General features: G+C 37.0%; 2 protein-coding genes and 1 long non-coding RNA gene across 3 annotated transcripts in view; 2 read left to right on the top strand and 1 right to left on the bottom strand.

Moving 5' to 3' along the window:
• The first annotated feature begins 5,976 nt into the window (after nucleotides 1-5,976).
• LOC149501031 (uncharacterized) lies at nucleotides 5,977-7,450 on the top strand. Its single transcript, XR_016324619.1, has 2 exons — nucleotides 5,977-6,393; nucleotides 6,463-7,450. It is a non-coding gene; the product is annotated as an uncharacterized LOC149501031 (long non-coding RNA).
• Nucleotides 7,451-8,405: 955 nt separating this feature from the next.
• LOC114253410 (uncharacterized) overlaps nucleotides 8,406-22,735 on the bottom strand; it is a 29,723-nt gene continuing 15,393 nt past the window's right edge. The window contains exons 5-8 of the mRNA XM_028188313.2: nucleotides 22,148-22,269; nucleotides 19,790-19,960; nucleotides 10,854-11,024; nucleotides 8,406-9,437 (exon numbers count right to left, since the gene is read on the bottom strand). Coding sequence (XP_028044114.2) covers nucleotides 9,147-9,437; nucleotides 10,854-11,024; nucleotides 19,790-19,960; nucleotides 22,148-22,269 — 755 coding nt within the window. The 3' untranslated portion in view covers nucleotides 8,406-9,146. The remainder of the gene's footprint in view (nucleotides 9,438-10,853; nucleotides 11,025-19,789; nucleotides 19,961-22,147; nucleotides 22,270-22,735) is intronic.
• Nucleotides 12,850-19,227, top strand: LOC149501030 (uncharacterized). The gene is made up of 4 exons (XM_089734936.1): nucleotides 12,850-13,113; nucleotides 15,641-15,823; nucleotides 16,606-16,752; nucleotides 18,920-19,227. The coding sequence occupies exons 1-4, from the start codon at nucleotides 12,850-12,852 to the stop codon at nucleotides 19,079-19,081; spliced, it is 756 nt and encodes a 251-aa protein (XP_089591062.1). The 3' UTR covers nucleotides 19,082-19,227.

Here is a 22,735-nt window from a genome sequence, read left to right as displayed (position 1 = left end):
GCATTGCCGCCTCTCAACGTCCATACTCAGAAGTTCTAAAACAAGCTCACGTTACAAGAGTGCCCACCCAAGATCCAATAAATCACATTGAGACTAATTCTTACAGAAAAACCGTTTTTTTAAAACCAAAACCTAGAGCCCCAATTCAAAGGGGTTATGATAAAAAAGCACATGAAAATATCATTCGAGAATTTAATATACCTACTCCTGAAAACGGTTGTGCTCTGCAGAGTTCTAAAACTATTTCCAACTCTACAGATGTCTCTAAAATATCAGATATCCTTGATCTACTACAACAAAGGCTAGTTACCTATGTATCCACCAATCAAAGTTTACCGTCCAACGTTGCCGAAAAACTATTCGAAATTACCCAACTTTTAATCAATCAAAACGGAAACCATTCTACAATGGAATATCAGGAGCATAGTTCATAAAAAAAATGAACTATGCTATCTGATTAATAAACACGAACCATCAATAGTCGCAATATCTGAAACATGGCTTAAGCCGTCAACGCCTTTTTATATTCCACAATACGCCACTTTAAGGCACGACCGCCCGGATGGATGGGACGGCGTGGCCCTATTATTCAGAAACTGCGTAAAATATATTCAAATCTCTTTACCGTCAATTGAGAATGTTTACATGCTAGCTGCCACTGTGTATTTCAAATCTAAAACTATTACATTACTTTCTATCTATATACCGCATCCTACTATTTCTATCATAACTGAACTTAGTAGTATAATTAACTCCCTTCCACCCCCAATTGTTATAGTCAGCGATTTTAATTGCCACAATACTCTGTGGGGTTCATACCGAAATGATAGACCAGGAGAAAAACTCTGTCAAATACTAGATGACGGTGATCTAGTTATTTTAAATGATGGCCGACCCACGCGTAAAACTTCTCCTCTTCAAAATCCTTCCGCGGTCGACTTGTCCATTTGTTCACCCTCTCTTGCACCTCTTTTATCATGGAACATAGACCAACACACTTATTGTAGTGATCATGCCCCCATTAAAATTTCTTTCCCCTCTTTTGGAAAAACTATGAGCCCTCCCTCTCTTTTTAAATATCGATTGAATGCGGCCAATTGGAGTGGCTTCCGAACCTGTGTGGAAAATGAAATAAGTTTAAAAGAAAGCGTCACTAACGCCAATGCACTCGAATGCTATGAGAATTTTGTCGATGTTCTACATTCTGCTAGCTCAACCAACATTCCATTTAAAAATATATCATCCAGAAAAATTCCCTCTCCTCCATGGTGGGATCAACAATGTACGGAGGTAGTCAAAGCAAGAAAATATGCTGAATTAAATTTTAATAAAAATATGACATTAGAAAATTATATCTCATTCCGTAAAATTGAAGCCAAAAGTAAAAGACTGCTAAATAGGAAGAAACGCACGGGTTGGCAATCTTTTTGCCAAAACGTTTCACCATCTACGCATCCAACTGTAATGTGGAACATGCTAAGAAGATACAAATCTAGCAAACTAGCCATCCCATCGCCTAAAACAAACTTAAATAGCTGGACCAAAGAATTTTGCAATAAGCTAGCCCCAGCTTATGTGCCTTGGTTTTCTGAACTCCCCATGTCCTATCATTTTACCCACTCTACTGATCTAGATGTTCCGTTTTCTATTGCAGAACTAAAAATGGTATTAGGCAATTTAAAAGATTCTACCCCAGGATTAGACGGTATCCCTTATTCCTTTGTAAAAGAATGCCCAGATAATGCTCTTTATCATCTCCTAACTATTATAAATTCATTTTTTGACACCGGTTCCACCCCGCCATCTTGGAAACACCAAATTATCCTCCCAGTCCTAAAACCTTCAAAAGACCCACTACTATCATCATCATATAGACCCATAGCCCTTCCCTCAACATTATGTAAAATCACAGAACATCTTCTGAAAAATAGATTGGACTGGTTTGTAGAGAGTCAAGGTATCCTCTCTCCCAGCCAATTAGGGTTTAGAAAAGGTAAAAGTGTTATGGACTGCCACGCGCTTCTAATATCTGACATCCAGATTGCATTTTCCAATAAACACTCGGTCATATCAGTTTTCTTAGATATAGAATCGGCCTACGACAACGTACTAATTTCGGTGCTCAGGAACAAACTGTTCAAGCTGAGCATTCCCTGTAAAGTAGTACAATTTATATGCAATTTACTGGTAGAACGTAAGATCAGCTTTCGTATAGATGGCCTCTTATCTACAGAAAGAACTGTGTGGAAGGGACTCCCTCAGGGTTCAGTTATTAGTCCATTATTATTTAATATTTATACTTCGGATATAGGCTCCGCTCTCACAAATAACTGTGAAATTATTCAATACGCAGATGATATCTGCATCTATCGTGTGCACGAAAATATCAATGAGGGTTCACTTGATATAAATGCTTGTTTGGACTCTGTTGGCAACTGGTTATTGGACCACGGCTTTGACGTAGCTCCAATAAAGAGTCAAGTAGTATTATTTTCAAGAAAGCGTTCTCCCCCTAATATAAACATCGTATATCAAGGATATAGTATTCCACTAGTAACAGAGGCAAAATTTCTGGGTCTAATACTAGACGCCAAGCTTACGGGTTCGGCACACGTCGATAACACAGTAAAAAAATGTGAAAAAAACATCAATGTGCTACGCGCACTATCTGGTACATGGTGGGGTGCCCATCCCTATAGTCAAAAACTCCTTTATAATGCTCTAGTTCGCAGTATTATAGACTTCGGCTCAATTTTCCTGCAGACCTCAACTAAAAGTATTCTGTCTCGATTAGACTCAGTTCAGTTCAAAGCCTTAAGAATAGTGCTGGGTGCAATGAAATCCTCCCCAACTCGAGCCCTACAGGTCGAAAGTGCAGAGCCGCCCTTAAGCCTGAGACGACAGTATCTTTCAGATCGATATACTCTCCGTTTAGCTCAAATACACCCTAATGCTATTATATCAAAATTATCTGCTCTTCAAAATTGTATGACTTCAAACTTCTGGAATAGTAGGGAACAGCCCTGTCTCATTAAAAGTGTAAATTATATTGATAGCTTCCAATCTCCCTTAATTCAATCCGACACCCTCCCTATTTTCAAAATATCATTTAAGGCCCTCTGCCATTCCCCCACAGTTTATCTAAACATAGGTTTAGAAAAAAATACAAAAAACGCCAACTTAAAATTTTTAAACATGGTAGAAGAAAAATGGCCACGGTGGAATTTATTTTTCACCGATACCTCGAAATTAGTTTCAAATGGTAACACTGGTGCTGCCTTCTATCACCCAAACGCAAATCATTACAAATTGCACAAACTACCCCCAGAAACCTCAGTATTCACGGGCGAGTGTATTGCATTGATAAGTTGTCTAAAGTTCATCATGCAGCACTCAATTAACTACTCCGCGATATTCAGTGATTGTTCTAGTGCTATTCAAGCCATTTCAAAGAATCCGATAAAGAATTGTTTAGAAAATCCGCTAGTTTGTATAATCAAAAACCTGTTGTTCACCTGTCATCAAAACAACATTAAAGTTGAAATAGTTTGGATCCCTTCACATACAGGAATTCTTGGGAATGAAACTGTGGATCAAATGGCTAAAGAAGCAACACATAGTGGTGATTGTGAGTACTACGCGAATGTAAGTCGTGATCTTATTCATAATATTAAACTTAATCTCGTATCAGACTGGCAAAAGCAATGGGAAACCTACAAATATCAATATTCTAAAATAAATCCTAGTGTCTTTATCAAACCTTGGTTTTATAAGTTCAAAAAATTCAACAAGCAAATAACTAGTGTACTTATCAGGCTTCGATTGGGTCACTTTTGCTCACCACAATTTTTATTTAAGCTAAAAATTAAACCTTCTCCTATGTGTAGTTGCGGTAAATCTATCGGTACTTTAGATCATATATTTCTGGAATGCGCTCTTAATGTTGAATGCCCACCACTATATTGTTTACTAACTAACAATAACATCCCGTTCCCAGTTAATATGAACTATCTCTTAACATTCCCTAATCCTAAAGTTGTAAATGCATTAGCTTATTTTATTTCCCGCAATAACATTAAACTGTAAAAATATTTACAAATTTTTCTCCAGTTCTTATTCATCTCATCTATATCTATCTATATCATTGATATTCTATCTACCTGACATTGGCAGAGTAATTCGTAAAAGAAGAGACTCGAGCCATAAAAAAAAAAAAAAAAAAGATGTCCGGTTTTTTTTGATAACGCCATCTTGTTGTGTCTTTAAAACGGTTAGTTGCCCTCAATTAAGAAAAATAGTATTATTATTCGCCAATAGATGTCGGGAAGAGTTGATTATTGAAAACACGAATAAAACAACATTTTCTGAAAATAAATCGTAGCTAGATCGATTTATCGCCCCCGAAATCCCCTGTAGGTACCTATACTAAATTTTATAAAAATCGTTGGAGCCGTTTCCGAGATTCAGATTATATACATATATATTAATATACAAAAATTGCTCGTTTAAAGGTATAAGATAAGATATTATTATGTACATAGCCTTGATATTTATTTTATGTTTGAGGTCACCGAGCTTCGAATACGGCACTCGGCAATTCTCGTTGATGGAAAACGTATTTGCACCGCATTCGTAATTGAATTAGGGTTACTACTATTATCAGATATAATGTTTTGTATATTGCGAAATTTGAATGTTGAATTTTTGTATATTTTGCCGAAAACAACAGACAGGCGAAAGTAGCGCGAGGTGACTCCGGTTACCGTTCTCTTTGAACCCGTCGCTTGCGATGAAGGGGTCGGCGTGAAAATTAACCCATAGACACAGCCCACTGAGTCACCGGATCTTCTCAGTGGGTCGCGTTTCCGATCCGTTGGTAGATTCTCCGAAGCACTGCTCTTACTAGGGATGGTGTTAGCAACGTTCTCAGGCTAGACCCCCAGGAGCTCACCTACTCCCTCAGTTACACTAGTATAGCCTCTAAAGACTACCATCAGCTTAGGTAGGATTTTTTTCTAAGGTGGTAATACTATAAGACAGTAACGACTGCACAGATAACAAAATAGGTCTAAAATCAGACGAATACATACATTTTTAACTCGTGAAGTGAATTGTGCAGGGATCTAATCAATCCCATAGACATCATGATGGGAGTACCACATGGGTCGGACATCTGTATTTTTTTAGGAAATTGCTCTTTAGTGTTTTTTTTCTTCTATTTACCTGCAACTAATATCAACAAAAAATACTATCATGTTGTTTTGATATTTATTTATAAATTAAACATGTGGATAAACATTAATTAACAGTCTATTAAATTTTTTACAAGATTATTGAAGACGTCTGTTTCATTACATGGTTGTGCCTGGAGAAAATTTGCGTCTATTGATACTTACTATTGGTCCAAAACGACAATATGACCTTGGTATGCTGGTGACGAGTGATGGTTGCGTTTAAAAAGAACTCCTGATGTAGCAACAAAGATAAAAAATATATTTAACAATCGAACTTGATATTGTGAACTAAAGGCGTCTCTTGCCCATGTAAATAGCGCCCGTGTGTAATCATTACCCTAGTGCTTACCAGAGAAGCGCGCTGTAAAAATGGAATAGGCACAAATGTAACAGTTTCATTGAAAGTGCCGAAGCTAGCGCCTCCGATCCGGTAGTAGATTCACTCTTCAGTTGTTAGGTCTCCTCCGGAGCCGTAACTGGCAACGTTTACATAATCCTACGACTCCTGGTTGAGCCTTATATCACCTGTCCTGAAAAGGCCTTCGGGCCAGTTATCCTTGAATCATAAAAAAAAGCAGGCGCCCCGACTGACTATGATATATTCGTATACAACAAATACCCCGCAATATAGTCGCCTCTGTTACGGACAACCCTAGAGACGAAATGGCGTTTACACACGAAGTTAGCAACAAACCGAAGCCGTTACCTACACTCCAGAGTAGCTACGACACTGTGGTTTGAAGTTATCAGCGTAATTTTATCTATTGTATGAATGTTACTTTATGGATTGCGAATTAAAATTTTATATTTATAATAATCAAGGACAGCGAGTTAATGACACCCAAGCTGTTGTGTTGTGAAGCGGCATAAATTGGCGTGACGTCATTATTTGTTTGTTATTGTCTGACCGGTAAAGGGTAAAAGTAATATACATACATATTATATGTGTGTAAGTATAATAATATGTTGTTCCCTCACAACAAATGACTGTAGAATGTGGTAGTTGTGGTACCTATTTAGACATTTTGAACGTCTTAACACAATGATATAAGGGTGGTCATAGGACGGCATTGTAATTAGATTCATTGTGGGAGTGACACGTAATACATACGTTTGGTTAAATCTAAATTATATACCTACGTTTAATAATTATTTTAAGGTACGTATATTAGTGTTCATAGATAAAAAACGGTGGTATATGATGACGAACGAACAATTTTTTTTCCAGATTTCATCTGCGCTACATACAATAGATAGATATAACAGACAGTGTATTGGGCGGTATCCATAGATAATACACATACATGTTAAGTTATATCGGAGCCATTGTACATTGCACCTGAAAAAAAAGTCCTTGAACTTTCGCGTGTCATATGTATAATTAAAACTTAATTTACTTTTAAATTTGGCGTTTTCCATTGTCATTATAATTCGACAGGTGAAAGGCTATTTGATTTAAACGACATTTCGCTTAAAACGCGACATTTATCTTTGTAATTAAAGGTGCGTTTTATTTTGTATTAGCATCAACAGTTCGATGTTTTTAATTGAACTTCAATTAAGTTTACTGTTATCGAGTAACACTTCCGGCCTCACATAATATGTGAACCATTATTTAATCATTATTTTATAATATAATTAGTGATTCTATAATCAAGTGAATAGTTGATTCATACCGGCGCAATAAGCCCTTTTGTTATTTAAGTTATTAATTTTGATATTATTAAAATATAATTGTACGTAAATAATCAACAGAATAATTACGATAAACAATTGTTATCGAGTAACACTTCCGGCCTCACATACTTAATATATGAGCCATTATTTACAAACTAGTTCAGGTACATCCTAATGTTTAGGTAATATAATATATAACTTATTGATGTTTTATAAATAGTAATTTTGTAATCAAGTAAATAGTTGATTCATATTTCTTTATACTTATAATATTTTATGGCGCCTCCCGCTTGACAGCTTCCGGCGCCGCGGCGTAATAAACCTTTAATGTTATAAAATTATATAATCCGATATTATTAAGTAATAATTAATAATTGTACGTAAATTATCAACAGAATAATTAAGATAAACAATGTTTAATATTACCTATTAAGTTTGTATTAAAGTAGGTCAAGACGATTGTATAAATACCGGCGGTTAGCATATTTCAACCCCTTTTTGTACTCTACCCGTCGTAACGTGCATTAAAGAGAACTTATCTTCGTGTCTCAATTATCGCCGCCACCCTGATAATCCTTCAACATTACTCAATTCAAATTATTATTATTTTTATTGCCTTTGTAGGCAGACGGGCATACGGCCCACTCGATGGTGAGTGGTTACCGTCGCCCATGGACTTCAGCAATGCCAGGGGCAGAGCCAAGCCGCTGCCTACCGCTTAATACTCTCCACAAGCCTCGTTTGAAGAAGGACATGTCATAGCGCTCGGGAAACACCGTGGAGGGGAGCTCATTCCATAGCCGGATGGTACGTGGCAAAAAAGACCTCTGGAAACGCACTGTGGATGACCGCAGTGGCTCCAGGTAGTATGGATGAACTCTACTCCGGTGGCGGGCGGTGCGATGGTAAAAACGAGATGCCGGTATCATTTCGAACAATTCCTCAGAGCACTCCCCATGGAACATACGGTACAAAATACAGCGGGAACCGAAGTCCCTCCGCAGACCCAGAGGTTCCAAACGATCCGTGAGAATGGGATTATCGACAATCCGAACGGCCCTCCTCTGTATGGAGTCAAATGGAAGAAGCTGGTATTTGGGAGCCCCGGCCCAGAGATGGGAGCAGTACTCCACGCGAGGCCGGACTTGTGCTTTATAAAGCAAAAGTCTTTGTCCGGGCGTGAAGTACCGCTTCGCTCTGTTAAGGACTCCCAGTCAGACGTTATCCTCTTGAACAAAAGCCAATCCCGCAAATTATAAAAATTAAAAGTGTAGACTGAAATTTATTTCGACCCGTAAATCTCAAACGAACTTTTTTATAGAAATATTTATTTATACTCCCGAAAATAGCGTAAATATTTATGAATGGGCGGTAAAAAATTAAAGAGCCTCCAATTAAATTTTAGTTTCAGATTTTACTTCGATTATCTAGAACATTCCGAACTCCGTACCTACTGTGGGTATGAGGATATCTTTAAAAATAAAACAGGTAACAGAAACAAATGCGTTTATTTCTTGAACATTTTAAATGATGTCAAGTAAATCATTTCTAAAGTATAAAATCATTTAAAATACACGCAAGTAAAACAAAATAAATGCACCACAAATACCTAAATTTAAATTTCAAATACAAAAATACTATGAAATTTTCATTTTATTTAAAATTTAATAATAAAAAAATAATTAAATCTAAACCTAATCCAACAATAATAAGATTTAAAAAAAACAATCAATAACCTATAGGTACATAGATAACATAATTTAATTTGGCCAAATAAAAACAATTGGACGGAAACCTGTTTGACATTACCCTCACCATAACTTTTTGCTGTAAAATACAGAGTAGAGACGACTCATCCCATACTTTAGAATGGTTCTCTTATTTAAAAAAACAAATGGCTCATATCTTCAATATCAGAAACTCAATCTCGTCACGTCACATCTTTTTTTTAATTTATTGCTTAGACAAGTGGACGAGCTCACATTTCACTTGGAGTTAAGTGGTTACTGGAGCCCATAGACATCTACGACGTGAATACCGCCACCCACTTCGAGATATGAGTTCTAAGATCTGTATAGTTACAACGGCTGCTCTACCCTTCAAACCAAAACGCATTACTGCTTCACGGCAGAAATAGGAAGGGCGGTGGTACCTACCCGCGCGGACTCACAAGAGATCCTACCACCAGTATAAAATCTTGGACATTCCCTCAACTGCAACGGTATTGTTTGCGATCTACGCATACATCTTCTTCAAGTCCTTCCTCAGTATCTTCCCGGAGGCTGTCTTTGGTATAGCATCAACAAAAGCCACCTCCTCTATCTGCTTGTACACGGCCACTTTGCTAGCAACGTGGGCTTGTAGCTCTTTCTCCGAAATGTCGTGACCGTTTTTACGGATGACGAACGCTTTAGGCGTTTCACCGTAGAACTCATGTGGGACTCCTATGACGGCGGCGTCGGCCACGGCCGGGTGAGAGCGGAGGAGACTCTCCAGCTCGGCGGGGGCTACCTGCATACCCTTCACCTGCAAGTTTTGTAGTACCAGAATATCATCAGTGACAGTTTTTTTTAATCTTTTGAAATTTTAATACAATCCGCTGTACTGTTTATTCACTTGAGACCATTTCTTACATTACTTCTCTAAATTAATTGGGACAAAATTTTGTATTCTTTATTTTTTATTGCTTAGATGTGTGGACGAACTGCCTCACCCTTCAAACTGAAACGCATTACTACTTCACGGCAGAAATAGACAGGGTGGTGGTACCCGTTCAGACTCGCAAGAGGTCCTACCACCAGTTGTTGTCGGATGTGTTTATATCCTTTTTTTATGTATAACGAAATACAAGAATTTTTATTTTTTTGCATGCATAGGTCGCCGAAATCACCATAGTTTACCTGGTATTCAACATGTCTCCCACTAAAACATTGTTAGAGATAATGGAAATTCCATTAAATTTGTCCATCAGAATGGGGAACAGTAGAAGCAGCCAATTAGTTTAATAACTAATAAGTTAAGGGGAACAGTAGAAGCAGCCAATTAGTTTAATAACTAATAAGTTAATGCTAGTTCTTCCTAACTTCCCGCAAAATTATAATTTGCGTAATTACTGGTGGTAGGACCTCTTGTGAGTCCGCGCGGGTAGGTACCACTACCCTGCGTATTTCTGCCGGGAAGCAGTAATGCGTTTCTGTTTGAAGGTTGGAGCAGCCGTTGTAACTATACTTGATACCTTAGAACTTATATCTCAAGGTGGGTGGCGCATTCACGTTGTAGATGTCTATGGGCTCCGGTACCCACTTAACACCAGGTGGGCTGTGAGCTCGTCCACCCGTCTAAGCAATAAAAAAAAAATTCTATCCGTACTAATATACAGTTTTAGGGTTCCGGGCCTCAAATAAAAAAAAAGTAAGCCGTCACGGGACGCCTGGCAGATGTGAAACATCGAAATTATTTTTTAAAAGTCATATGCAGAAAAGAACAGATTGTGATAGAAACTAAATACATTATGTTATAATGATAAAATAAAATATTACGAAAAAATAATTTGTTTTCAAGTAAAACACAGGTTATGTGTACTGTAGTAAACAACACTGTATACACTATGGAGTATACACTATAGGTATCCGAGCTCATTGTAGCGAGAGATGGCTTAATGCCGGATCGAGTGGGAGAGAATCGCACAGTCGATTGCGCATGGCGACGCGTCGCCACACCGTACACACTACTGCATATAGACTGTATTTATACCATCATATAGCGTGGCGACGCGTCGCCACGGTATGCGTCGCCACGCCAGAAATCGGTTTTACGTGCGGCTATAGATGTTTCACATAAAAAAAAACCGTTATAAGGTCGCTTTGTTGTCAGCCTATCCGAAACTAAAGACCGTTTTTCTTAGGAACGCGGGTAGGCGTACGTTTTTGAAATTAATTTTACCTTAATGAGTTCCTTTATTCGATCAGTGATGAACAGACCAACGCCCGGCTTATAATATCCGAGATCACCGGTCTTGAAGTATCCGTCTTCCGTGATTGTATCCTTAGTCGCAGCAGGGTTCTTGTGATAGCCCTTCATCACTGTAGGACTCTTCATGTACATTTCGCCTTGCTGCAACGGGAATTTAAAATGAAAAGCTAAATTTCAATTGCGGTTGGAACAACAGCTTCACGGGAGCAATAGGTAATATTCTGAATACGATCTCGGATCTGTTAATATGAAAACTATCAGAAACAAAAACAAGGAGGCAAAAAGATAGGAAGTAATTGTTGTGGCTATCATAAATACCGACATAAGCCTTAAGGCCTCGTTAACGACATTTAAAAGATAAGCCTACATGTATAATAATCCCGAATAACAACATTTGGAGCGCTTTAGTTAACCGAGTAACCATACTATTTATTCCCTCTGTCTCTAGATCCTTATAAATCTCAAGGCAATGTCAAGAAAGACTTTTCATCTATTTAATTTAATTAATCTAACAAAGAGCACTTGGTTGATTTGTGATATAAATACTCACTACTTCACGAATACCAATATCGAATCTGAAAACCGATTTTCACCATTCACCATCGAAAAATTATTAGTTTATCGATTCTGCTGTATTAAGTAGTGGCTATTCTTATAAGATAAAATTAATATTTCCTGCATAGACAAAGATCAATCAATTTTGATTTTTATAATCTCTGCGTTTTCGGCGCTCCATTGTAGTATAGAACGATAGATAGTTAATAGTTATTTCGCGGAATCGGTGATCTACCATTGATCCTGTTCGCAAATGCGTCACTTTAGAATTGCGACAATTTTTACATCCAAAGTCGGAGTTTAACAATTTAACTTCAGTATTTATTATATGACTAGCTGACCCGGCAGACTTTGTAGTGCCTCAATCGATAAATAAAATACCTAAACTTTTGTATAAAATAAACCTAAAACAAACAAAAAGAATCCGTCCGACGCGGCGACGGGGGACACATCAAAGGGAAAACAAAATTGTTATTTTTATTTAATTCCGAGCAATTTCATGTTTATCCGAGCAATTTCATGTTTACCTTTTAAACCTTCTCTGGACTTCCACAAATAATTCAAGACCAAAATTAGCCAAACCGGTCCAGTCGTTCTCAAGTTTTAGCGAGCCTAACGAAAGCAGTTCATTTTTTAGGTAGGGTAAAACCCCCAGAAGTCAGCCCCGCACCAGTACTCAGCCTTTATAGGTTTTATTTTGGTATAAATAGTGTTGAAATGGACTTACACCATTGAAATAACGTTTAATCAAATCTATGTTCTCTTGTTGGTTACTGTGCACATCTAAGAACCGATAGCGTGACAGGTTGATCCTCTGTACTCGTTCATTTCCACTGCCGCCAACGAAAGGACAGGATGTGTCACTTTTGCTATTTTTTTCGTAAGGAAACGTGTTCGAGGTTTTGGTAAGTTTTTCTATGAATTTGTTGTAATTGCTGGTAGATTTTTATGTTATGTTGTTGTATAATGTTTTTTCTACGATAACATTGAGCATTAGAGGCATTTTATATGTTTATTTCGTTTCAATTTAGGGGGCCGACTTCTGGGTTACGATTTGTTAAGGTTGATCCAGAAGTCAGCAGCAAGGGGCTGACTACTGGTTTTTTACGATTTTCTTAGAATTCGTCGAAATTAACACAGAGAATAGTCCTTGTTATTTGCTTTGGATTGAATATAACTCTTAGATGACCAAAATATTATTTTACCAGTAGTCAGCCGTGTATAAAAGTAAAATATATGCTGAGGGCTGACTAATGGACTATTAACTCCTATAGTCGGCCGTTAGTTCTATTGTGTAATATTGAACTTTAATGCATTTTAATAAGGATCAAGTTAAAATCTTATATTCTAGAGTTTCATAATGTCAAAACGACCAATCCACCAGTACAAAGAAGAGCAGTTGTCATAGGCTATGGCCGCGATCAGAAACGGGATGAAGATTAGAGAAGCTAGTCGAGTTTTTAGCGTACCACGAGGGACTCTACAAGATCGCCTGCATTTAAGAGTCCCAGAAGCACCTCGTAAAATGGGATCAGACTTAGTACTTACCAAAGACGAAGAAACTGCCTTGAAAGACTGGTGCATTGCTTTGGCAGAATGTGGCTTCCCTTTAAATGTGATGATCCTTTATACCGTCAATAATATTACTTCCCAAGAAAACAGACCTAACCCATTTGTAAATAATAGGCCAGGGAAGAAATGGAACTCATTTCTTAAACGAAATCCGGAGTTAAGAGAATCAAAATCGCTATCGATGTTTTAAACAGAGCAAAGAATAGGGTCGGTACTGAAAGCCTAAATTCTACAGTAAATTCAATTAGCCAGGCCGTCCAAATCGATACCTCAAGTTCTATTGATTCTAAAAATAGCGTCAGAATCAGTTGAAATTCTTCATGTTAGTTTGCCAATTATAGGGGATTGCACATTGGACAATAATTTCATTAATTTAACCGAAAGTAAAGTACCCTTAAATGACTTCAAATTCATAACAGACTTCGAAGTCTTGCAAGAAAGTCATGAAGTCCAGGAAACAGGAGCATCTGAATTTAATACGCAAGAAGATATAAACTGCGTCGAAGCATGTTCATGAACAGAAAAAGAACGAAATATTGATTAAAAAGCAGAAAAGAATGAAAGCTAAAAAAAGACTGAAGAAGAAAGACAAAAGAAGGAAGAAGAATTACAAAAAAGGAAAGCTCAAAAGTTTTTGATGTCCAAAAAAGTATAAGTAAGAAGAAAAGTACGACATGCACAGTAAACAGAATAAGATGCGATTCGTGTGAAGAGGAATTGACTAATGACACAGATATAAACGACTTAAAAAATATTGGTTGTGACAATTGTCTTGCGTGGTATCATTTAAAATGTACTATATTTGCAAGTGAAGACTATGAAAATGTCTATAATAAAGAATTTGTATGTCCAACGTGCAATAATAAGTAAAAGGCTGACTATTGGGTAAGACATGGCTGACTTGTGGAGAAATGAGGCTGACTACCGGTAAAAAGTGCCATATTTTGTTTAATATTGATTTTTTATATAATTCTAACAAAATTTAAAAAAAAATTGTATCTCTTTAGTAAAAATAATAAACAAACTTTCTGTAAAAAAAATTTTTTTCGTTTAAAGTCTTTTATTTTTAAAAATACAGGTGAATCAAGTTAAGAATCCCACTAAAAGGCTGACTACTGGGTGTTTTACCCTAGATGACACAGAGCATGCTGATATAACACGTTATCAGCCAGCGTAAATACCGAAATAGCGTAGTCAATTCTGTAGTTCGATGAATCTTTGAAAACTTATGTAATTTTGGGAATGGCTTATAGAAAAGTCCTTTAGTTCTAGTTAAGAAGGAATGTGGTGGACATGTTTTATTGGCGGATAGTGTAGTGATTACACGGAAACCTGCAGTAGAAAACCACATTATACAATACAATAGCTAGCCATTTAGATGCTTGTAAAATAATCATTAGGTGCCTTATTTAAAATAGATCAAAAATCCATTATCTAGCATAGGAACGTTCAATGGGCAATATCATTGTTGTTCTTATGTTCTAACTCTTCAAAGTGGTACTTTTAAAATGTCAAATCTCTTATGGATCACGATATTTTGTCTTCTTCTGCACTTAGTTATAATGGATTTTCCTGGAACGAGTTCGGACCCAAATAAATATGTAAGTTTGATGAATGATAATCGAATACTGGCTTACTAGCGGTAGGACCTCTTGTGGGTCCGCACGGGTAGGTACCACAGCCCTGCCTATTTCTGCCATGAAACAGTAATGCGTTTCGGTTTGAAGGATGGAGCAGCCGTTGTAACTTGAGACCTTAGAACTTATATCTCAAGGTGGGTGGCGCATTTACGTTGTAGATGTCTATGGGCTCTCCAGTAACCACTTAACGTCAGCTGGGCTGTGAGCTCGCCCACTCATCTAAGCAATGAAATAACTTAAAGGACGATGTTCATTTTGTTGCTTCTCCGAAAGCTCTGGACTCATGGTTAAAATTCCCGGAACTGTTTGGAAATCCAAATACTTGATCCCCTTGAAAACTTCAAAAGCTATTCCCATATATTTATCAACGAAATAGTATGTTTGTTGACTATACACGTCGTTGACTATACACGTTGATATATTATATTTATTAAATTTGGAATCATGATATAGGATCTTGATCTCTTAGTTCTAGAACTGTGACAGATAATCGTGTGAAATTAATTATATTTTATTCATATGATCTCAGCCTCTAAAACTACATATATTATTAAAAAGGTTTTGAATATTCAACGAAATCTTTGTCAAAAAAAATATGTAACAAGTATCGCAATACGTTAGATTTCCAATTGAAACTTCACCCGAAAGCTTAAATAATTGATAGCTGACATTAATACTTACAAAAAATATATATTGAAAAATAGACCGCCTTCCACCATTTTTTACAACTTCGTGGGTGGTGTTCTTACGTGTAGCTTCTGTTTGCGCACGTTTAAGAACAAGACAGGCTACTGTAGCCATATTAGAGCGCATGAGAGGTGCGGACATTAGCTTTTAAGTTATTAAACTGAAAAATTTGGTCGCCGTGGTCGAAACCGGCTTGAAACCATGATGATCGAAATTCAGCTAATTTCTTAAGACGTATTTCAGTTTCAAAAAACACAACGTATGCAGCTACCCAACTATATATCAAAAAGTGCCTGACTTTACATAGTAATTTCATTCTCTCTATTGCATCAGGGTCCTTATATCGTGCAATTGAAAAATTACGAGCCGTGTCGAGGATCGAAATCAAAGAACTTGACCTCTCAAAACGTGAAGATTATATCAGATAACAATATCTGCAAGTTGTTTATTAACGTCACTTGTTTTGTTGCGACGCGTATCAACGAGGTAAGATTATCTATATTACATTGGAATTAGAATGCCTATAATATTTTGGCTTAACCTTATCTTAATCTAATGCTTTAGTTCTGCAAACAGTTGAGAAAAATCGGTCGTATAAACCAATCTATAAGTGGGGGCTTAATTAATTGACCTTGTAATCTATAAAAGCGATTCACTGAAGTCCTTTTTACTAGCATTTGTGGGTAGGAAGGTTAAAACTCCATCTGGTTTTAAGCGACTAATTATAGCCACAGATGACATAATATGAATAACCCTGCTCATCGTAAGAGAAGAGGTAGAAGTATCAGTTGCATCAGAACAATTTGAACCTTTCCCAATCTTAACTCCCGCTCTTAATCCACCCAATCCTATCTCAAGGGTTAAGTGGGTTAATAAGAAAATGATTAATTATAGTGACCGCGGCGAGGATACCATTGCTGTACCCTCTGGTAAGATCTAAAAATAAATAAACGAAGAAATAACCGTGTTCCCATTTTAACCACTTTGAATGTACAGGATTATGGATTTGGCACCATTAAAAGCACACGGTCTAAAACGGGTTAATCAATCTAAATTCTGTAGGCAGGATAGTGGGAACACCCTACTTCTTGAATCCTGTCTAAACTTTAAAAGTTAAGTAATACCTTTAGTAAAATTATTGTACAAGTTAAGGTGCATCGTCCCAAAATTATCACCGAACTTTTCAAACTAGAGTAGCGGTCTTTGAGTTTAATTATTTTAAATGAAAATCATTACAATTCGCATTCATAGTGCCTTCATTTATACAGATAAAGATACAGGTATACCTCGTGAAAAATGATCAGGGCAAAAAGAATTTAGTGTGGAACTTTAAATTGGACAATCCCTGTCAGCACTTCGCGTTCGGCGACATACTGCAGAACAGTTTTGGAGCAACGAATTGTTATTTAAAAAAAGTGAGTGCATGATAATCATGATATCATGAAGCTCTATGGATAATTTACCTAGTCAGGTCATAAATTCTGTCACATGTTTAATGTAAAATAATTGAAACAAGTTTATTCATTATGTAACCATTCATATATCAAAATGAACTTAACAAAACATAGATTCTTATGAAACTAAAGTTTATTCAAAATGACCTCCGCGATTTTGAATACAGGCCTTCAATCTGCGCGGCCAGTCGTCTATCGCAGCACGAACGAGGTCCATGTCAATATCGGCGGCTGCCTTAATCAAGGATGTCTTGAGTGACTCCAAATTGGGATGAGGTTTTGAGCACGCCTTTTCCTCCAAGTGTTGCCATATCTTGTAATCTAACGGATTCAAATCTGGACTGGAGGAGGGCCAGTCTTCGTGCCAGATGAAGTCGATTTCTCACAAAAATGTACCTGTGTTAAGCCCCAATAAGAAACTCCCAACCATAGCGAGGATGGAAAATTACCTCGTTGGACACGCGGAATACGGTTGCTCGCTTCTTCACTACTGTGTGCGTACACCTTATCATTTTGTTTGTTGTAGCTCTCTTGTACGGTAAAAAGCCCTAAGTCTTCATTTAACACCCTTTTCACCGTGGTTCTGCTTAACCCCATCTGAAGGGCCAACAGTTTCTGCTTACGTTTGGGATTTCTTTGAATTCGCGCCTTCACAGCTTTTATCACTGCTGGAGTCCTAACAGACCGAGGGCGACCACTTCTTGACCTGTCATCTACACTAGAGTCTTCATTGTATCGTTTGATGGTACGATAAACGAATCTTTTGGTTATATTAAAATTTTTCAGTATGTTAAAAATTTGAATTGGCGCGTAACCGCAACGATGCAACGCAATAACTGCAACACGGTCTTCTTTAAGCGTCCACTCCATATTTAAAAATGAGTAAAATTCTAAAAGTATACATTTTTATTTTCATGAACAATTCGAAATTCAAATTCAATAAACTTTTTTGTGGCCAGCATTCTAAAAGAAAAGTTTTTACTGTGTGACAATACTTATGACCTGACTAGGTATATTAGGAACAATCTTAGTTTTCTGCAATTTACGATTTTATGACGGATCACTAACTTCATCCGAGATACTTTAAATGAAGTCCCTATTACTAAGGCCAGTAGGTATTTCAACGGTGTAAGAGGTTAAGAGGCAATGATGCCGAGTAGTTTCGGATAATAAATTGTAGGTACCTATTATGTTCCAACTCGTTTGTTTTTTTAAGGTCCTAAGGCCCGGCGGTTGGCCAGAGGACTTAACTTATATCTGACTTAGGATATACCTCGATCGGTCTTGGGCTAGCTGCTTTACTTTGGCCCATTAGCTTCATCTCTGCTACCACAGTGCGCTACCAAGTCTGCTTGGGACAGCCTACTTTCCACTTGCACTGGGGGTCCACTAAAGCTTGCCTCGGGATGAATGTGGTCTTTATTGAGACTATGGCCTATTCATCTCCGTTTGGGACGCATGAACTCACTTGTCAATTGTCATCTCTCAACACGCCTCCCACAGGCGTCCGTTGAAGATCTTCTCAGGCCATACGCTCACATATCTAGTACTTACGATACGTATACAGATACGTGCGATATCTTACGATATGAAATGATTTCTATTTATACACTGGATGTTACTTGCTTTACGATATTCAATTCTATAATATTACTAGCTGACCCGGCAAACATTGTTTTGCCATATATAAGATTTCTAGGGAATTTCTAGTGTAGAAAAAAAAACTAACTTATTGTAAGTGTGTAAGGATGTGGTAGATGAGTGAAAGAGGTATATAGTGCTGTGAACGATGAGGGAATATATAATAAAAATAACAAAACCTCATTCAACCACATAATACCTCATTATAACACAAAAAAAATGTCCAAATAAAAAAATATATGTTAGGGGTGGACAACCCTAATCACGTAGGGGTATGAAAAATAGATAGTAGCCGATTCTCAGGCTTACTGAATATGCATAAAAAATTTCATGAGAATCGGTCAAGCGGTTTCGGAGGAGTATGGGAACGAACATTGTGACACGAGAATTTTATATATTAGATTTTACCTTATTTTTACAGTCACACATACATACACACATACATACATACATACACATAATTAATAAAAGAATACATGTTTTTCAGGAAAACTATCACAGCGCCATAAACCTCAAGGAGATGATAGATAAATTTTTTGGAAACTCCTTTTTTTACGGCGAATTCCAAGTTAAGACGATGTTTTTGGCTCGCGAAGGGAACTTGGGCTGTTTCAGCTTACAATACGAATTCAAAAAGAAAGAAAATTAAAATGTTTTTTATGCTACTATCTATTATAAATTTGTTTAAATGTTAAATGTGTGTAAATTCTTTATCCAACCGTCCTTAAGTGAACTGAACGAAGAATTGTTTTGAATGCACTTTCAGACACCGAATCGAAACTGTTAAATATTTCATCGAAGTGATTTCTATTGAATTGTGTAATTTATAATCTAAATATGCTATCCAATTAACGAATAAAATTAACACTTGCTCCATTGTACGAATCATTTCAGCAGCGAATCCTAAGAAAGAAGAAGAAAGTGGTTCGATTTTTTCCTGATTATTAAATGATTACCGGAACGTATTATTAATATTATTTATACACGATATTTATCTTTGTAATTAAAGATGCGTTTATTTAGTACTAGCATCAACAGTTCGATGTTTTTAACCTAACTTCAATTAAGTTTACCGCATTAAAACAGTTGAACAAGTTTGTTTGCTAAGATATTTTTTCCAAATTTTAAACTTTAAACGGCTTCGCTGTAAAGTTGTGAAAAAATGTCGCTCATAACAGTCTTTCGCCCCTCGATATGATTACTTATGTTTTAAAATTGCTAATTACTAATATAACTACACTAATGTAACTTTGTGCCAAGTGTCAAGTCAATCGGATGCATGGTTCAGTAGTTATAATGGAACATCCGTAAAAACCAATGCAAATTTATATATTAGTATAGATTCATGTGAACTCACTTCGCCGATCGGTATAGGTTCACCAGTTACAGGGTCAGCGAATTTCAGCTTGAAATTGACCATGGGCATTCCACACGCAGAGTAGTCTACATTAGTGGAGCCTTTGAAGGTCGACGTGCCCAGTGACGTTGTTTCTGTAGCTCCGAAACCTTGATTGAATTCGATGTTTTTCTGGAATTTTAAAAGAAAACATTGAGAAAACATAAGCTTAATGCAATCTATACTTAGTCTGGCCATAAATACTGTTACAATTAAAAATAAACAAAATATTACATTTGAATTTGGAATCTGTCATTTTTATATGATTGCTCATTGAGTTTTCTCATTTTGGCGCCAATACATTGTACAATAATTTTGCGATATTAAAATGGAGTGGGGTGATAAAGAGAACCGAATCGCTGTGATTGCATTACACAAAGTAGGTACGGAGCCAAATGCAATTTTTAAACCTCTCCATACGCTTGGTATTAGTAAAATGTTTGTGTACCGGGCTATTAATAGGTGCAATGAGACCTCCTCTGTTTTTGACAGAAAAAGATCTGGCAGTCCACGTAGTGTTCGTACGAAAAACGTGGTCAAAGCAGTCAAGCAGAATTCGAAGAAATCCTGTCCGAAAGCAAAAGATTTTATCTCGGGTGATGAAGATAGCACCTAGAACCATGTCGCGTATTTTAAAAGATGACTTAGGACTTGCATCCTATAAAAGACGTACTGGTCATTTCTTAACTGATAATTTAAAGAGAATAGGGTGGTAAAATCGAAACAACTACTGAAGCGGTACGCAAAGCGAGATCATAGAAATTTTTTGTTTCCGTATGAGAAAATTTTGACAATTGAGCAACATTTTAACAAACAAAATGACAGTATTTATGCTCAACGCTCTAAGGAAGCTTCCCAATTAGTCGACAGAGTGCAACGTGGGCACTATCCGACTTCAGTGATGGTTTGGTGGGGTTTTAGCTATCAAGGAGTGATTGAGCCATACTTTTGTGAAAAAGGTATCAAAACATCGGCACAAGTGTATCAAGATACCATTCTTGAGAAGGTAGTGAAGCCCTTTAACAGCACCATGTTTAATAATCAAGAATGGTCCTTCCAGCAAGACTTGGCGCCAGGTCATAAAGCTCGGTCTACGCAGTCTTGGTTAGAAACGAACGTTTCGGACTTCATCAGAGCTGAAGACTGGCCGTCGTCTAGTCCCGATCTTAATCCGCTGGATTATGATTTATGGTCAGTTTTAGAGAGTACGGCTTGCTCTAAATGCCATGATAATTTGGAGTCCCTAAAACAATCCGTACGATTGGCAGTGAAAATTATTCCCATGGAAAGAGTGCGTGCTGCTATTGATAACTTGCCTCAAAGTTTAAAGGGCTGTATTGCAGCCAATGGAGACCACTTCCAATAAGCTTTTTATACTTTAAATTGTTTTTTAATTATGTATTAAACTAACACACTCTAAAAGTAATATATGTTATTTGCAATAGATTTTTTTTATTTTTAATTGATCAGTATTTATGGCCAGACTAAGTATATATAAAAATGAAGTGCTGTTTGTTAGTCTCGCTAAAACTCGAGAACGTCCACTACCGATTTGGCTAATTTTGGTCGTGAAATTAAATAGAAAATAACAATTTTTTTTTCTCTTTGATGTGTCCCCCGTCGGACGGATTCCTTTTGTTTGTTTTAAATTTATTTTATACAAAAGTTTAGGTCTTTTATTTATTGATTGAGGCACTACGAAGTTGCCGGGTCAGCTAGTTTAATTTAATTCACTAGCAAGAACACAAGAGAACACAGAAGCTGAAGCTTATTACCGGTAGTAGGACCTCTTGTGAGTCCGCACGGGTAGGTACCACCACCCTGCCTATTTCTGCCGTGAAGCAGTAATGTGTTTCGGTTTGAAGGGTGGGGCAGCCGTTGTAACTATACTGAGACCTCAGAACTCATATTTCAAGGTAGGTGTCGGCACTTACGCTGTAGATGTCTATGGGCTCAGGTAACCACTTAACATCGGGTGGGCCGTGAGCTCGTCCATCAACCGAAGCAATAAAAAAAGCTTTCAATGTTTTAATTAGCTTTATGTGTGATTAATCGATTAGCGAAGTGTTTTAAATAAACAAAAATAATCCATTCGGAATTTCAAAAAAACCACATGAATGTTGAAAAGAGATCCACAAAAATTACAATTATTGGTCAAATTGGAACATTGATACATTTTTTGATGACTAAATTTTATGAAATTATTCAGTCCATAAATATAGGTGAGTTAGTTTTGAGATTAAATAAATTAATTTAGTTCATGGCAATAAGCACAAATATTATTTAGACTGGTTACGCATTAAATCTGGCAATACTCACTTTACTCTTTTCCAATATGGCGTCGACATCTGAAGCCGCCAACGGCGCGGCCCCACAGATTATATTACGAACGCTGCGGAAATGTTCTGCCTGTACATCTGGATGTTTACCCAACAATATCGCTGAAAACAAATTAGTAAGTCTTTGATTCTAAGACAGAGGCAACAATACGATATACTTAACTAAAATTAGTTGAAGTTAACCTAATGTTTCTTTAATGTTAAAATTATTGATTAACTATTAGAGGTACAACACATGGTCGGTATTTAAGAGAATTTCTAAATAAGATACCCGCGTTTTTCTGCTATAAATACGAGTGGCCATTATCGCACCATTCAACACGTCACTTCGGATCCTCCTGATCCACTATCGGTGTTTTTAGGTATTCTAAGCACCGGTGACCGTTCTCGTCGAATCTGTCGAATGCGACGAAGGGCTCGACGAGTAAATTAACTAATAGACACGGCTTACTGAGTTTCTCGCCGGATCTTCTCAGTGGGTCGCGATTCCGATTAGATGGTAGATTCAGTGAAGTACTTCCCTTGCTAGTGTGAGCAAATTCACTAGGTTCAGCTCAGTGAGTTCGCC

Source organism: Bombyx mandarina, chromosome 18 (genome assembly GCF_030267445.1).
Source record: "Bombyx mandarina strain Sakado chromosome 18, ASM3026744v2".
NCBI lineage: Eukaryota > Metazoa > Arthropoda > Insecta > Lepidoptera > Bombycidae > Bombyx > Bombyx mandarina.
This window is presented reverse-complemented; position numbering and strand designations above follow the sequence as displayed.

Coding starts and splice junctions, on each gene's coding strand:
- LOC149501030 (XM_089734936.1), top strand. CDS start 12,850: ATGGCCGCGATCAGAAACGGGATGAAGATTAGAGAAGCTAGTCGAGTT. Junction 15,824..16,605: donor TTGCGACGCGTATCAACGAG/GTAAGATTATCT, acceptor TCATTTATACAG/ATAAAGATACAGGTATACCT. Junction 16,753..18,919: donor CGAATTGTTATTTAAAAAAA/GTGAGTGCATGA, acceptor CATGTTTTTCAG/GAAAACTATCACAGCGCCAT.